We start from the raw sequence: 17296 nt of genomic DNA, 5'->3' as shown, positions 1-17296 counted from the left end.
ATATATATATATATATATATATATATATATATATATATATATATATATATATATATATTAATTTGATTCCATAATATTATATAATATATCGCAAAATCATTTATTCTAACATAAGTTTATAAGTATAGTTAACATAAATATTGATAACTATGTGCATATTCATAATTATAAAACCTTTAATTAGTTTAAATTTAATAATTGAATATTTTAAAAATTTAGAAAATTTAAAAATTATTATTTAATTTAAAATAAATTTATATTTATTAATTTAATTCGAACTCGAGCTTGATTTCAAGTTTTCTAAAATCAACTCAATTTGACTTATTTATACTCTTATATTCACCTCTTAAATTACTTTTTTTTTTTTTTGCAGTGATGAGAATTTAACAAGAGGTCTAATAAAAGTAGGGTATTAATTTTTGAGTTTCAAAAAATATATAGCTAGCTTGCCAATATTGTGGTTTAGTATTTTTTTTTCTACCAATACTTTGTCTATGTGAAACAATATTGATACACTTACCTAAGTTAATTATAGTTCTTCATATGTTTCAACTACTTAAATGGTAAAATACAGAAAGCTTATAATTAGTCCTCTAGCACTGCCATATCTTATAAAAACCCCAAATTGGAAAAAAGAGAAAGAAATTTATAGGTGGAAGATTCCATCTATAAAAATTGCTTATAATATTGAACACTTGTTTCTTTAGTTTTTTCTTTTTCCTTTTTTTATGAAGACTTGTTTGTTTAGTTAATAGATGATAATATTGCCATTTAATAATATTGTCATTATTATTGACAAGGAAAGAATCATATAAAAACGAGTTTAAGTTATTAATGCACCTTACTGTCCATCCAGGCATTGGAAATGGCATTTTGTTTTATAGAATATCTGGACAAAGTAGTTGGGATGAAAGCTCGATTAATGATTTGATTAAAATAAGGTTATGGAATTGGTAATCCACAAACGTAAGCACATTTGAATATAAATACGAGTTAGGGACCACTTAAGCATTTTCCACTGGAATTTATAAGGGGAAAAGCAGGACAAACTGCATCATCAATCACCACTTTGATAGTGAATAGCAAATGATGCTTTACCAACTCAGAAAGCATACTTAGAGACCAAGAATAGCTCAAGCAAAGAACGAATGCTGTGGGCGAATCAAAGCTATCCTGATTTCCTAAGTAATATTGCCATTCCGCAGCCTTAAGTTAGATGAAACCAAGAATGCTTTCAACAAATTCTCAGAGACCATTGACAAGTCCAATTGGAATGTGACAAAGTTAGCAAAGAATGTATTTGTCGTTAGTTTTCATCGCCATTGAACAGGAAGGATCTATCTATAAAAATCATAGCCACATTCCATAGCTTTAAAAGCAGCAGCATTTGCCAACACAAATACGTGTGTTCATCGAACAAATAAATTCTCTACCCTGCAGTACTTCATAAAGTAGACAGTCCTTTTTTACTAAATAAAAATCCCACATATTAAAATGTATCTCTCGAAACCAGACTCAACCACAAAGTTAAGGTTATCAAAGTCCGATGGAAAACTCAAACACCACCTACTTATATAAATAGGAAAACTCAACGTCCCCGAGCAAACAGCTTCTGCACCAATACTTTCTTGTTCTTTTTGAAAATTTTTAGCATATACTTTCTTGGAGAAGCCTGCATACATTTGTTTCAAGCTTCACTAAAAAACCAAGCCACAAGAAAACCTGAAACCAACAAAAACATGGGAAAAAGATATGAAGAAGTCCAAAATGCCTCCATAAAAATAAATACATCGAAGGATCTTTCTCTGATGCTCATACCGCACATTTAAACAAGAAACTTCCACCCGTCAAGCCGCAATTATGTTCTCAAATTGACTGCAGCATGAGCAGGTGTTTGTCACATATAACTGCAACAAACAGAGAGACAGAAGTGGGGTTAAAAGACCAAGGACTCAAATGAAGGGCAGGGAGGATAGAATATGGGTAGAAACAAAACCAAAAAATAGGCCTATAAACTCAAAAATTACAAAACCTTCACACACATTTTCATTCTTCCAATTCTTATAGTTCTATCAATTTGTACTTGAAACAGTAATATATAGACAATCTTTTACTACTGACTTCAATAAAAAAATGTTTTATGCAAAATAACAATATCACCCTTCAGTTTATTCAGTTCATAGTCTCTCCAGACTATATATAAACAATCAACTTAAAACACAATCAGATTCTTCATGAACATGATTTACAAATTTAACAAAATGTAGTTACCTAAGATATCCTGAAATGTAATGCGGCCCAAAGCACTCCAGAACATATGCTGGAGAACACAAAGGGCCTGATCAAGGGCCTGCATCACCACAAAACCACAAGTAAGAATTTTGCTATCTTCAAAATATACAAAAGCTTCATTGAATAGAACTTAACCTTTTATCTGCTTATTCAAATAAGATTCATCTTATCTAAGTACTTGTACTTGGCTGCTTGAAATCCATTTCTGAGTATCTGCAAAATGGAAAAGGAAATAATTTCAAGACCCTTATCTAGAGAAATCACATAGCTAGCAAGAAAAAGGGGAAAGTCCTTTTAAAAGAACATAAAAAAAAATTCTACATGCCTGCGAGGCTTTTGTCGTTGCCCAAACTCATCATTCACAATCTCTGCATCAAAGACAAGTTAGTTCCCTGTAAGTACAAAAAGCAATCACAGTGAAGGTTGAAACAAAAAAGACAAGATAAGATTGTCTCTACCAGGTTTCTGTGAAGGCTTCCACTCATTACTGGACTTGTTAGTACTATTTTCTTTGCTATAAAAGAGAAAAAGGAAAAAGCATCATCAAACAATGAACATACTGCATGACACCAAAGAAGCTAAAGACAATACATAGACCATTGAAGATACCCAACACAATTGACAGTTATGCTACCTCGAAGACCCCGAAGAAGATGTCTGTCCAGATGGGCGAGCATGATAAGCACCATCAACAGCAATATAGGGTGAACAATAAGTGGCCCCTAAGGCTCCTGCAGCACCAGCCAAAACTGGAAGCCTAAACATCATGAAAAATCATGACCACTATTATGACCATATCGCATTAGGAAAAGACTAAAAGAGCAATAATTTCCACCATAGAATAATCCTCTTTTAGATAGCAACTATAAAACAAACATGGCATCTAGTTGAACACAATTTGATCAGCTAAAATTTTTTTAGAACATATGTAAGAAATGAAGGAGATTCGATATTATATATAATAGTAACTCTGTTGACATATAAGTTAGCTGACATCACTTAAGAAAAATTAAATATATAAGGGAACAACCAAATGGATAATGTACTAGCTAAAAGAAGATTTATCATACCATGTCATTTCTGAGTTCCCTAAACCAAGCTGAGGTTGAGCAACATATCCAGGAAATGCCATGCCAACAGCAGGGACACCAATACCACCAGGATGCTGACCGCCAAATTGCATAACTACATTCCAAACAACAAAATAATAAATCAAAATCCAAAGCACAAAAAAAATACTAGTGATTCTTTAGTTTCTTAAAGAACAAACTATAATTCGAAACAAGAAATTATGGCTGAGTTCACCACAAAATCAACAGCAATGTACTAATCAATGTGCAGAAAACATAAGATAATGAACAAAATGTAAAGTAATGGCTTCAAGGCATATTAAAGAAAATGGAAAACAGGGCCTTCAGTAACTTTACTAACTGTACTAAAATAAATACGCAAATTTTCAAGTAATTCAATAAATTGTCAACATCTTAAAACGCTTTCGATGTTTCAAAAAACTTCAGAATTCCCTCGTCCTAGATGGAAGACAATTCAATCTGAAAAACTTATACCTGGCAAGAAGGCTGGAGCTCCAGGGAAGTTTTGATCACCATGACCAACATTCATATTCCCAGTGGCTCCCATAACTTGTGCCCCACCATACATAAATGAACCTCTTCCACTTCCTTGAATACTTCCTTTTCCCTTCCCAACCAATGCACCTCTAGATTTACTTGATTCTGAACTATTTTCGGCATCTCCAGGTTCATAAGAATTTATTGACAAAGCTGTATTTGGTGGCGAAGAAGCTTGAGATCCACTGCCAGACCGCTGGCCCAACTGCAGGCCAGGAGCTTGAACAGAAGGTTGGACACGATTTTGAGCAGGATTCCGCTGAACAGGATGGGGCTGTGTTGCAGATGACACTCTGTTGACTTGGTTTTGAAGAGGGTTAGATTGATAAGTCATCTGTCCTGAAATAGCTACACCCCTTCCTTGAGCTCTAGACTGAGAGGATTGCATGGTATTCGCTAATGAGGAACCAGAAGGCTGCATTTGCATACTGTTTAAGGGCTTACCAGCAGTTGAATTAACAGAATCATCAATGTAAAGCTTGTCAACACCAATGGAATCAGCTATATTCTTTCCCCTCATCAATGCACTGGCTTGCTGCATAGAGAAACTTTCATCTACAACAGAAGTGGGAGGGTTCCTGCTTGTACTTCCAACTTGCACATCCCTTTTCTGAGTCAAAGTAACATCTTTATTTGATGATCCAGAAGGATAAAAAGGAGGAGAAGCAGAACTCAAGCTTGAATTTTTTCTAGCAGGAGGTACTTGATCAGATTCTGTATTTGATGCTGGTGTGAATACTCTCCCTGAACTTCCATGTGAAGTTTTCTCAAAAGATTTCTCAGCCTGTTTGTTCTGTGTTAAAGGCGGCTGGCTCTGGCTGCTCCTCTTCCATCTGGGTTCATACTTTCTAGGCCCTCTCCCTCTCACACCTTTTGGAGCCTGGTTCTGATTGTTGCCATTGCTGAACGCTTTAGATCTGCTCCTTCTTGCATATCCACGGTCTGGACCTTGATTTTTACCACCACGAGCTTGATAATGGCCTTTAGAACCCCTCCTCCCCTGAAATTATTTTTAGAAGGTATTTTCAAAAAGATGGAACAAAAAGGAAAAAATCAGCAATCTCATCAAGAGAATTGTGATGTAAATTTACCTGGTCATAGTGCCTTTCCTGCAAATTCATCTCCTCAAACTTGTCATGCCCCCATTTCTTATCATCTTTGGACTCCCATAACTTCCTTCCACCATATGTTCGCCTAAATGGTGCATGACGTTACTTTTAAAATTACTTAATAGACAAATGGCATAACACAGCTAAAATACAACATCAATATAACTATTTAGAAAACCATCATAAGAATATAAAATGGGAAACAAAACATTAAAGCAACTTGGTCAGGAGGTGACACAAAAGCAGGATCTAAATCCCTAGATTCATCCAGATCTTGTCGCCTGTTTATCTGTCCATTATCATGTCAGAAAAGTTTTCCACTATACCTTCAAGTCTCTAACCATTAAGCAAAGCAAATTCATGCCCAGGGATCAAGAGCAGCATTATCCTAACTTGGTTCAAATACAGCAAACAAAAAAGTCACAGATGTACATAATACAGTACCAAATAAAACCATATTCTTGAACCTATGCATGAGGCCAAGAAAGTGTAGAACTATCCAGGTTCAACATATAGAGTAACATTTAACCAAGCATAGTCAGATTCAAACATCAGCATAATGCTATGCATGGTAGATTCGACCAATTAAACTATAATGCCCACACATATCTCTTCATGCGAGTCCCAGATTTTCCCCCCTACAACTAGCACAAAGCATAATGAAAAGTTATATTATTAAACTAATTTACCAACAAAATCCCTATAATTCAATAATAAATCAATTTAAGGGGCACATCCAAATTTAGACACCAACAAGATAACCTCCAAGAGACACCAAGATTCAAATCGTTTTAAGTTGAGTTCAAGCAGGGGAATACAAATAGATATGGACTGACAAATCAGTGCTTAATTCTGATGTGAAACAGGTAGCCAAGATATCAGACTGAATTAAGATTGCCCTATTTTCAAGTTCTAATTAGACTCATGCACACCCAGGGCAGGAAAAAATTCGGTACAAATACAAAATAAAATCTCAGGTTATACCAATATTTACGAAATTTTAATTTCATAGCAAAGTCAACGACAAATAAATGCTCCTTGTCAAATTCTCCCTCCAAACCAATATATATTAGTTTCATATTGGAAACTAATTAGTAACAGAATACTGAATCCAAAAGGTTGAACTTTTCTATTTCATCATAAACATACCAATTGCCAAAACACAAACTTTACAAACACCTATATTACTAGTAAAATAAATACCTGTGTCGACCACCAGCATTGTCTCTAAAACGATCATCATGCATATAGAAAGCCCCAGCAGTAGGCACAGCAAATGGTTCATTCTCTTTTTTCCCCTCTTCATCTTCCCCCTCCTCCATACGGCCCTCCATTCCTTTCTCCTCTACTCCATCCTCCTCAGCCTTCTCCTTAACCTCCACTGCACTATCTCTTCCTCCTACTCTCTTCTCATTCCCATGAGTATCATCTTCCTCTTCATCCTCATAAATTTCTTCCTCTTCTTCTTCATATACCTCTTCTTCTTCTTCTTCTAATTCTTCTTCTTCATCATCATCATAATCAGCAGCACCACCCTCACCATCCGATTCATCAGAGCGAATTGGACCCCTCCGATCCACTCTATGCTTCTCTTCCACTTCATCTTCCTCATCATCACTGGACGCTTCGCGCCTTCTCATTCCAAGCAAACGCTTTTCCTCCTCAGGATCACTCTCATATTCAACTTCCTCTTCACCCACTTTCGCCATTAAACCAAAACCCTAAAAGCAGCAATAGAAACGCAATCTTTCACACAATTAAAAGTTAATCAAACTCCAATTGCAGTCAATTTCAAACCTTTGGAGCCCTAAAACAAATAAATATTAGTGAAAACCCTCACACGCAAATCAAAAGCCCTAAAAACCCTAATTTTTCTCAATGAAGCAAATTTAAGAAATTAAGGTGAATCAAAACTGGGAAAACCCTAAAAGTTCCAAAATTGGGGATAATGAGAAGAAATCGAAACCCCTAAAAAGCTAAAATTTGAATATAAATTTAGGGTTTCGGATATAGAAAGCACGGATTTTTTGAAAACCCTAGATTTTGATAGACATAGTAATAGAGAGAGAGAAATAAAATTTGGAGATCGTTATGAAATATAAATGAACGAAAAGAGGGAAAGATAGAGAGAGAAACAAATTTATTCGGAGATAGTAAGTGTTGAGGGTATTAAAGGAATTAGAATATAAAATTGAGGGTAAATTAGAAAAAGAGATTTTATTTGGGGATTTAGATTGGTTGGTATATTATTGGTAAAGTCACATGATACTTACGTAATAAGTCACATGATGTGGCATCTGTTTTTTTTTTTAATGGTGATGATGATAAAAAAAGTGAATCTCTTGAATCTAACTGTAGTTAATTTGACCAACGGGGTGTTGCCACGTCTGCTTCCAAATAATTTAGGTCCACATTCCCCTTTAAATGCTTTGTACTTGACTAGAACCAAACAGGAAGAAGGGTCCTATTATATGCTCCTGTTGCGGAAATGGAATTGCATATTATTAGTTTCCTTTTTGAATTTATGTTTTTTATTTTTATTTTTTGCTTTTGCACTATTTTGTTGACTGTTATGGAATGAGTCTTCCAATAATAGCAAATAACATTTTTATATTCATTTTGCATTGTGTTTTCTGATTCTAGGTGTTTTATAAATGTTGAAATTAAAAATTCAGGTTGCTATTGTGCTTAGGACTTGTGTTATTTAGATAGATTGCTATTTTATTTTTATTTTCATGTAACTATCATATAATTTTTAGTATATATATTAGAAAATTTTTATAAAAATAATATATAAAAAGAAATATCTACGTTGAAGATTTTGATTGATGAAATTCATACTACTGCCTCCAGAAGTGGAAACAAGTTCAAGTGCTGTGTGTGTTGATAAATTAAAGCTGCTATTTTGCAGGAATTCCCCAGGGTCAGATTGTGGATGGCAATGGCATGACCTGTAATCTGAAGCCTTTTACAGCTCTCCTTGCCACTAATCTGCCTGCGGATTTGATTGAGACTTTCAATCTTTTTGTTCTCTTCTTGTGAAATTCTGCAGTTCCATATATTATGGGTATATGATTGCTTCAATTATATTTCTCAACCAAGAGGGGATAGTAGTGGGAAGATTATAGTATTCTTTCATCAAATAATTACTTAAATTTATATCCAACGGTGAAATATATCTAATTTAAATATTTCAGCAAATGACATTCTGAATTTGTGTCCAATGGTCATATATATTTAAATTAAACTTTCAGCAAATAGTCCCTTAAACTTATGTCTAAAGGTCAAATATATTCAAATTAAATATTTTTTTAAAAGTAAAATAAAAAAATTTAGATTTTAATTGCATTGTAAAAACTAAAAATAATATTTATTTCATTAATAACTCCCGAATTTTAAATTTTGCTAAACACACTTTTATATAACGCGTCACTAGATATTGTATTAATAAATTAATAAAATAAATATTCTTTTTAATTTTTATAATTCGATTAAAATTTAAAATCAAATATTAATTCACTTTTAGAAAAATTTAAATTAGGTGTATTTGACTTTTGGACATAAATTCAAGGATTATTTTTTTAAAAAAATTGAATTAGATGTATTTAACATTTAGGTATAAATTTAGAAAATTATTTACTAAAAAATCTAAATTACATGTGTTTAACTTTTTATCCATCAAAATTTTAGCGATCACATTGGTCGGTATCTAAATCGTTAATTTTTTTAAATTTATTAAAACTGATTTTGTTTTTTTAGTATGTGATGTATTGTCCACCATCCATTTATTAGAAGTTCAATATGTATATATAAAATGTCAAGTTGTAATGGCATTAACACTCTAATTTCATTGTTAGTTGCAGGAGGAATAGCGTAACTTAAGCCAGTATTTACTGCTAATTCATGCAAATTCCTTTCATAAGAGAGATGTGCAATCCAGCTACGAAGAACCTTCTTATCTTGAAACCATATGCATTAATTTGTGATGACTTCTTATCCACTGAAAACAGGGAACTTGTCTCATCGTCTTAAAACAGAGTTTCCACATAAATACAACATTTGATTCATGACATTTATTATCAAATATTTTACTAGAAATTAATGGATGATTCACCATTCTTTTATTCTGTTGTACTATATATGAGCATAGATATTAATTAATGCTTCGTGTTGCGTTTAATCTTTGAGCATTCCTTCAAGCAGCTTTTGTGCTTCAGCTTCATCTGTCATATAAAGAGAGAGTGTTATCTATTGTCATGTGTGAATATTTCTATAGAGAAACCAACTGGGTTGGATGCAGTTAATTTAATACCGGAGTTACTTTAAAAATTATATCATATCGAGTTCGGATTCCGGTCGAAATCAATTAAAAGAAAAAATAACTTGATACTTAATCTGTTTGATCTATCTGTACTAATACTTTCTTCAAATGCTAATTAATGAATTTAATAGGGTATATGAGATGACATACTATTATTTTCTTTTTCTTTAGAAAGAGAAAAAGGATGGAAAGGAAGAGGGTTACCATGGGTGAATTTGGCATGGTTTGGCAAGTGTCCAGAACATTCTTCATCACAATAATCTGTGCACATTTGTGGCATCAAAGTCTTTTTGTTATCGATGCAAGCCATGTAACAATTCGTATAACAACGCCGAAACTCATCGTTTCCCCTGCCCCAAATTTCTAAATCTGCAATTGCTTGCCCCGACAATACTATAAGTAGCACCATCGCTACTGCTATAGTACCATTAACCCTACCTTTTCCCTCCATTTTATTTTTCCTATATTACTTGTCGTAGTACTGTGCGTGCTAAACCCTTTTTATATGGGTAAATTCTCAGAAAGAAAAAAGCATAAAACAAGTAAACTCTTAACAGGCACATGTAACTTACATGATAAAACCATCAATTTCTGGCGTATGGAAAATCCAAGTTATGATAGTAAACTAAAACCTCATAATTAGTTTACTTCATTTATGAGTTACCTTGAGAATAGGCTCGTGAGTCTATAAAAGAAACCAATTTGCAAATTAATGAGTTGAGTATTGGTAAGTTTAAGTTTGATTTGTTAATATTAATAAGTCTTTTAATAAGATTACCTGAGTTTTTATCGAGCCGAGCTTCAAGTAATTCATAAAAAGTTTAGTTCTTGTTAATTAGTGTTAGCAATACAATATATACTATTATTGGCATAGTGTTGTATGTCTCAATCTATATGATTAATATATATTTATTAATTTTAAATAATAGAGCATGTGTCAATCATACAATACTGAATGATAAAATACTCATATTATAATGTATACACTAATTCTATATAAGAATTTCTCAAAAAATTATTTTACACTTTTGTATATGATATTCCTATTTTAATTAATATTTATATTTCAAAAATTACGAGCATAATTATTTTAGATTACGTTAAATTAGTATAATGAATATATAATGCATGTGGAAAAAATAAAATTGTTAATTAAAATATAACCTTTTTTTAATATAAAAGATTATATTGATAAAAATACTATATATTATATATTTTAAGAGTTTGACACCTTTGAGAGATGTGATTTGCTTTGTATAAATTTTAGTATTCAAAAGTTTCTCAGTGATAATTCAGCATCATGTACTCTAAAATGAATTTCTGATAAAAGAATTTTGCAAATGGTTATCAAGAAATACTGAAATGTCATCGTAATAAAAATTATAACTAAGCCTCATGGTTGAGGCTCAAGTTGTAGGAGCCCATTTTTCAACATCTTTACCTTGTTGCTGATTTATTTTAGACTCAGCCTATAAACTTATTGAAAGTTTTTTAAGTAAACATATTCCTTTTCTTTTCCTTTAGTTTTCCTCGTATTCTAACAAGAAAATTTATATTTTCTTTTCTTAGAAAACAAGCAGAAACTAAAAAGGAAAGAGTTCATCTGACAGAAGATGGAAGAGGAATTAGAGAGAGGATTTCAGAGTTGTGCTGATTGCCAAAAACATTCGAGTGAGATTAAAACAAGCCACCTGCATGTCAAATGTGCATATACCTTGCCGAGAGGACATTTGAGCAATCAAGTGAACTCAGCAAGTCTGACATTAGGTTCAAGAGTAGAGCGCTGATATTATAAATAGATCAATCCATAACATGATGTGCTTTCTGCTATGCAGGCCATGGGGATTATGTACATTATTTTTCCAAGCTGTAGTGCTTGCTCACAGCTTCAAGGACATCCCAAGTAATCTTCATTCCTTTAGGGAATACAACCAAATCACCAGCCCCAATTTCGAAAGATCCTTCGTACCCATCAACAGAAACCTTCACTTTGCCCTCCAACAGGTATATTGTCTCCGTGGTCTTGAATGTCCATGGAATTTTACTTGGCTGACCGCTCCACCTATTCATATAAAACTTTTAGAGCAGTTTTTCTCCCATAAATATGCATAGTATGAAATAGCTAAAAGTCTGCTTGGTGAACATGATTCCCATGCATTTTATATCACCATAAAACTCATAGAGACCTTCATAAGATTTTGTAGGTATCTCTGCAAGAACCATACAGTGTCCAAGTGTTAATAGTGTATATTGAGAATTCTGATCTTTCTTACCTGGAAAGGAACCATCAGTAAAATATAACATAAATACAGTGCAACCTAGCTCAGATCAATAGAATTTATAGCAGATCATTTCTGAACTTTGATCTCTAATCATGGATAAGTGCAAGATTCTTCACTTACTCATGTTTTCCTTTTTATTTCTAAATTTCTTCAGAAATCCTTGCCATCAAATTTCCTTTCTCATGTACTTTCTTCCACATTTTATCTATTGCAGAATATTTAACTATTTTAATTGTTTAAACAAAGCCAGGAACTAATTCGGCAAGGTCAAGGACTAAGTTGACCGGGATAGTATTACTATGAAAGTGGCCAAGTCAATTCTGCCTTGTACAGAACCAAAATCACATCAGTCCTGAAAATTTTGATTTTTGAAATTTTCATTAAAGTGGTGATAAATTTGATTAAGAAGAAGCTGATATTTCAGTTCAACTTCTTAATTAAGAAGAAGCGCAATACATATTCACGTTTACATTACTATACTAGAGCATGGGACATTTTAATTTGCAGTAAAACTACTTTTTGTCTGCTAATTAGGACATCAAGACCAGTTTCCATAAGCCCAACGACTTTATGATCTTCCTTAATGCATAGAGAATATCACATTATCATCCACTACCAGGGTTTTCAACACATGAACATGCCCCGAGGTAGAGCTTGGAGCAATCTCCAAAACCATGAGTTGATCTGTTTCCAAATAGTTCTCTATTTCAATTAACGGGATTCTTTGTTGGGAAGATAAAACCAAATATTTACAAACTTTTAACCTTACAACTTGTTAAAACATTACTATTTGGTCTCATAATTGGCAGTTTGGGATTTCTGGTAAACAAGGTATAAAGTATGCGAGCATCTAATGCCCAGCAGCTTTACAATTGAACTGGTAAATCTGTAATTTCCATCTGTTAGCATTATAATTTCCAATCACTAACTGCAACCAATAACGTAGTTGCCAGCTTTAGAATTCGGAGACAACTAAAATATTTGAATGAGGAGATTCTAGAATTAACTGAATTTAAAAGTTCAACACATATGTGAAACAGAAGTATTGAAACAGTCAGGCAACCAAACTAGCAATAGAAAATTGGTAATGCAGTCTGCATTTTTCTTGTATCAAGCCCAGAAGTCCAATCTAATGTGCTAGTAGTGAATTTTGTTGGAGAGAATTGCAACAATGTAATTCTACTCTTACATCTCTAATTTCCTCTGATATTGCCAAAAACAAATTCGTCCAGACAACCAATTATTAAAACCAACATTAGCTGACAAGCAAAACAATTATTGGATGTTATTAGTGCTCATGTTAGGATAAATTTATTTACTCCTCCTCAAACATGCAACACAATCCTCATTATCCTAACCAATCAAGGAACCCAAAAAGGAAAAACAAGAAAAAGAAAAACACAAGAAAACAGTAAAAAAAAAGAAGCAAGAAAAAAAAAAAGAATGAAAGAGAAAGGATCGAAAACATACTTAGGCCAAGTGGTAACTCCAAGCTCATCTAACTTAGATTGAGAAGGATTCTTTTCAATCTTAACTCCAAAAATGTGAGTGGTAGCAGTAGTAGTAGTAGGTGTTCTGATAGTTTCTGCTGCTTTTATTTCTGAAGAGGTAATTTCTTCATTGGACTTGGGGTTTGCAGTGAAGGGTGAGGATACAAATAGAGAGAGTAGCAGCAGCAGCACAGGTGAGAGGGTTAGTAATAATGCAGAGTAATTTAGACTTAATCCAAAAGCTTTTGCCATTTCTACTTCCCTCCCCTTCTTTCTATTTGGGAAAGCGAGTTTTATTTGCTGGACAGGGACGAGCGGACAAAAGATGCACATAAATGTATATATACACCCCTCATATTTCCTATAATCTGCAATTTAGTCCCTCTATTTCTAATTCTGAATTAGTACTTCTAATCTTTCCGACTACGAATGGCAGCTGATTGGATTTTTGCAGTTGTCTGATTCAATATGATCCAATTTGTATATCTCTTGATCAAATAAGAAACTGGGTCAAATTTATATTTTAATATTGAAGTCTAGATCGAATTTACATATTGAGATATCCTTTTAGAGTTTAGACAATTAATTATATTCAATATCTATTGAGATTATTGGATTCAAGCCTTCTAACTATTATTGATAATTTCTTTTAAAGGATTAAAATATATCATAGTATAAGACAAAAACTTAAGTTAAACTTTACATTTGATGTGTCTTTACTTTTGATTTTACTTTTAGTCATAATACAATGAAGTAGTTTTGAAACTGTCTTACAGAATTGAAATATAAAATTATTTTAGATAATTTTTTAGTTTTGGCAAAAATAATTGAAATATAAAATCATTTAAAATTTTGACCAATTTTCAATTTTAATCAAAATTATATAAGTTCAATTTCGTCCTTATTACATCCTTAGTATGTATATTTTAACTTTTATTTGGTGATACTTATTTTACTAACTTTGTAATATTATTTATGCTTAATATGTTTTTTTTTTTAAGATATTAGTGAGAAATATTATAAAATGTTGTTTCTAAATCTTTTATTTATACTTTTGTATTTAAGCTAAACTTTTAAAATCAATGTCATAGGTTAAATGTGCCCAATAAAAACTTTTAATGACTTTTAGTAATTATAATTATCAAACGACTTTATCTTCAAATTTTAACTTTTAATTTTACCAAACATCACCTTAGTTGGTCTCTCTCCTTACCCACAGATAGCAATATTATTGAATGAAAACTTCAACTCCTAATAAAAAAAAATTCCTATATAGTTAATATTTATATAAATATGACCAATTATACAATCTAGAAGCCAGATTCGTAAACTAAATATCTAGATTAGATGTGATATGGATGGTTTTAAATGGTAAGTTTTCTTTGCCACTTTTAGCTTTTATTTATTATAAGAGATTGCTATGCTACTATGGATTCTCCTCATATAAAAAACCATCAAATGGTAGCTACTTCACTAGTCCTTGTATTAAAAAGTTTGAACAAATAGGGGCAGAAAAAGAAGAAGGGCAAATAGAGTATCCTTATAAAATGGATGGGAAAGGTGTGAAAACAGCTGCTGGTTTAGGGCTGATAGTGTTTTTGTCAATGTTATTAGGGCAAGCAGCAGGTGAAGATTTCAAAACGTGTTATGTTGACTGCTACCTTCATTGTATCATTGATCTGGAGAAGGGTAGTCCTGTTCATCCAAAGGATTTAATCCCTTGTGCTGTAAAATGTTTAAAGGAGTGTCTTATTACGCCTCCTTCCTCCCAGAAATACTACTGCAGTCTTGGTTGTTCATTTGATACTTGCACCGGTCATCTTGATGGTATAAAACTTTTCTTTTCTTAAGAAATATAGAGAACTTACTTCTTTCCATCTTTGTATATTATAGTTTATTTCATGAAAATAGAAACATATTATAGTTTTTCTTTTTTTGCCATATAATGTGAAAGATGCTAATTAGGGTTCTTTTAATTTGACAGATGCAGAGAAAACGGGGAGTTGTGTGGAACATTGCTCAAACAATGTCTGCAAAAAATGAGAAATGATGAGTATGAGGTGCACAATGATTGAGATGGATTTTATGAAAAAGAAATGTTATCTTGATCAGCAGAATAAATTACATTTGTACTCAATCAATGAATCAAGTTATCGTTGTTTATGGTTTGTCTAGCTAATTACCCAATTCTCAATTTTTATTTATATGACTAAAGTCCTGCTTGGTTTTAGATTACTATATATATTATATATGTATATAAGAATATTTAATTTTTAATCTCTTTTGTCGGATATAGCATGAGAGGTTTACTAGATTAACTAATTAGCACAAAAGAATCAAAGTAGAGTATAATTAAGAAAAATTTGAATTTTAATTATTAGAATCATTTAAATTAAGTTATTTAATTTTTTTATATTATTTAAAGAAATTATTTTTATATTATTAGTTTTTTATATTTCCTTATATGCCTAATATTACATATATTCCAATAATAATATTACCATCATGTAAAAGGGAAACTATACAATAATTTGGAAGACACTAAAAACTTCTGCCTCTCCATTCCTTTATCGATTGAAAGAGAGTAGAACTTTTGGTATTTTTATATTGTTAAAGAGTTGATAAATAAAAAACAAATAACAAGTATATAATCAAATTGATCGGATCATCTATTAATCCATAAAAAGAAATAATTAATTTTACACCCATCAAAATTTACAAGTCCAGTTCTCAAGAAACTATATCTTAAATATAAATTTATACCGTTGTGTTTGGTTGAAATCTATAAAATTTATTTGTAAATTTAAAGTTTATGTGCTTTAAATGAAATGAAAATTTTACATAACTAAATATATATATAAATATATATAATTGATTATAGTTAAACTACATTCTAATAACATAAATAGAATTTTTAAATGAATTTCACTCCATAAAAAAAATATCTCTTTCAATTTATTAATTTTTAATTTATTTTTTTTATGTCTTTTTTTCAAATAAAATAAATTTAGAAAAAAAAAGGCCACTCACGTTGTACAATTTAGAGGAATCGGACTTTTAATTGAAAAGTTCAATATTATGACACATATGGCCATTTTATATGTGGCCCAAGTTTTTGCTTTTATACGAAAAATCACTTGATTTTTCATAATATAAGGGGTTACAATTATTTTCTCCTATATAAACTAAAACTTTTGGCCTGTATGCTAATTTGATCTTAAGGCCATTGTAAACAACATTAAAATTCATTAACGTTAGTGATTTCTGTGTAATCAAAATAAAAAGCATTGCGAAATACAATTAATTGATGATCTTCTGATTGCAGTCCGCGTAACAAGAGCCTACAGCGTCCCCAATTTGTTCCAAGGCTTCATGGCTTTCCAATTGTTTCTCATCTGCCACATTCAAGAAATAAATAAATAAATATCTATTAGAATCTCATACCTCCAATTAAATTAAAATTCTAATAATTCTAGATTATTATTATTATTAGAAATTAATTCAATTTAATATTAAACACTAATTGAAACATATAAATTTAAGAAATTCCTTTTTGAATTTTTTTAATCATCCATCAAAGGATTAATATAAAATTTTCAATGTATATACCGATCATTTACTGACAGATAAACACATTATATATATATTTGTGTGTGCGAATATTTTAAATGCATGGCTAGCATATGAATGAACATTTCTTTCTTTCATATTTCACCAGCATGAAAATTTATGATGACAAAACCACAAAAATGAAGGCAAGATGTAATAGTTTGGATCAATACCAGGAAAGTTGCTGGAGATGGTAGAATTTGCACAGTCGAGAGTACAATTGGAAACAACTTCAGAGGTTGGGGTTTTCACCATGCATTTGATCATACATTTAGTCATACATATAGCTAAGCGACGAGGAGGTCCACGGCAATGCTCTGCACATTTAACACTGCAAAGTAAGTGTTTTATGATGTGACTCTGATGAGATGGTGGAAGTGCAGGTGGTGGAAATGGAGGCGGCACCGGCGGATGAACTTGTGCTATAGCCAGCACAACCATAAGAACCGCCATCATCAGCAAAACCACCCCGTTCAACTCTCTTGCCATTGTTTCTAGTATTCTAGCTAGAATTAACTACTTAATTTCTAACACTCTCCTCTCTTGTCGATAGCTATGTTTTCTT

The 17296-nt window shown here is 31.9% G+C and overlaps 4 protein-coding genes across 5 annotated transcripts; 1 reads left to right on the top strand and 3 right to left on the bottom strand.

Annotated features, from left to right (window-relative positions):
• Positions 1 to 1338: 1338 nt before the first annotated feature.
• On the bottom strand, positions 1339 to 7133 carry LOC8277210 (protein MLN51 homolog). 2 transcript variants are annotated; one of them, XM_002528131.4, is made up of 11 exons: positions 6233 to 7133; positions 5012 to 5114; positions 3858 to 4920; positions 3363 to 3477; positions 2927 to 3049; positions 2751 to 2806; positions 2618 to 2660; positions 2428 to 2505; positions 2272 to 2350; positions 1819 to 1907; positions 1339 to 1722 (listed from the first exon to the last, which is right to left on the bottom strand). In XM_002528131.4, exons 1-8 carry the CDS (start codon positions 6736 to 6738, stop codon positions 2463 to 2465), a joined length of 2052 nt encoding a protein of 683 aa, XP_002528177.1. In that variant the 5' UTR covers positions 6739 to 7133; the 3' UTR covers positions 1339 to 1722; positions 1819 to 1907; positions 2272 to 2350; positions 2428 to 2462. The 2 variants fall into 2 exon arrangements, with proteins under 2 accessions (XP_002528177.1, XP_015580276.1); XM_015724790.2 differs by having other exon boundaries at positions 1824 to 1907.
• A 3980-nt stretch (positions 7134 to 11113) lies between these two features.
• Positions 11114 to 13422, bottom strand: LOC8277212. Its single transcript, XM_002528132.4, has 2 exons — positions 13103 to 13422; positions 11114 to 11412 (listed from the first exon to the last, which is right to left on the bottom strand). The coding sequence occupies exons 1-2, from the start codon at positions 13372 to 13374 to the stop codon at positions 11205 to 11207; spliced, it is 480 nt and encodes a 159-aa protein (XP_002528178.2). The 5' UTR covers positions 13375 to 13422; the 3' UTR covers positions 11114 to 11204.
• Positions 13423 to 14596: 1174 nt separating this feature from the next.
• Positions 14597 to 15285, top strand: LOC8277213 (protein TAP1). The gene is made up of 2 exons (XM_002528133.3): positions 14597 to 14949; positions 15107 to 15285. Exons 1-2 carry the CDS (start codon positions 14670 to 14672, stop codon positions 15163 to 15165), a joined length of 339 nt encoding a protein of 112 aa, XP_002528179.2. The 5' UTR covers positions 14597 to 14669; the 3' UTR covers positions 15166 to 15285.
• A 967-nt stretch (positions 15286 to 16252) lies between these two features.
• LOC8277214 lies at positions 16253 to 17296 on the bottom strand. Its single transcript, XM_002528134.3, has 2 exons — positions 16905 to 17296; positions 16253 to 16517 (listed from the first exon to the last, which is right to left on the bottom strand). Exons 1-2 carry the CDS (start codon positions 17218 to 17220, stop codon positions 16423 to 16425), a joined length of 411 nt encoding a protein of 136 aa, XP_002528180.2. The 5' UTR covers positions 17221 to 17296; the 3' UTR covers positions 16253 to 16422.

Source organism: Ricinus communis, chromosome 8, assembly GCF_019578655.1.
Source record: "Ricinus communis isolate WT05 ecotype wild-type chromosome 8, ASM1957865v1, whole genome shotgun sequence".
NCBI lineage: Eukaryota > Viridiplantae > Streptophyta > Magnoliopsida > Malpighiales > Euphorbiaceae > Ricinus > Ricinus communis.
Note: the sequence above shows the minus strand (reverse complement) of the source record. Positions and strands in the feature narration are given on the sequence as shown.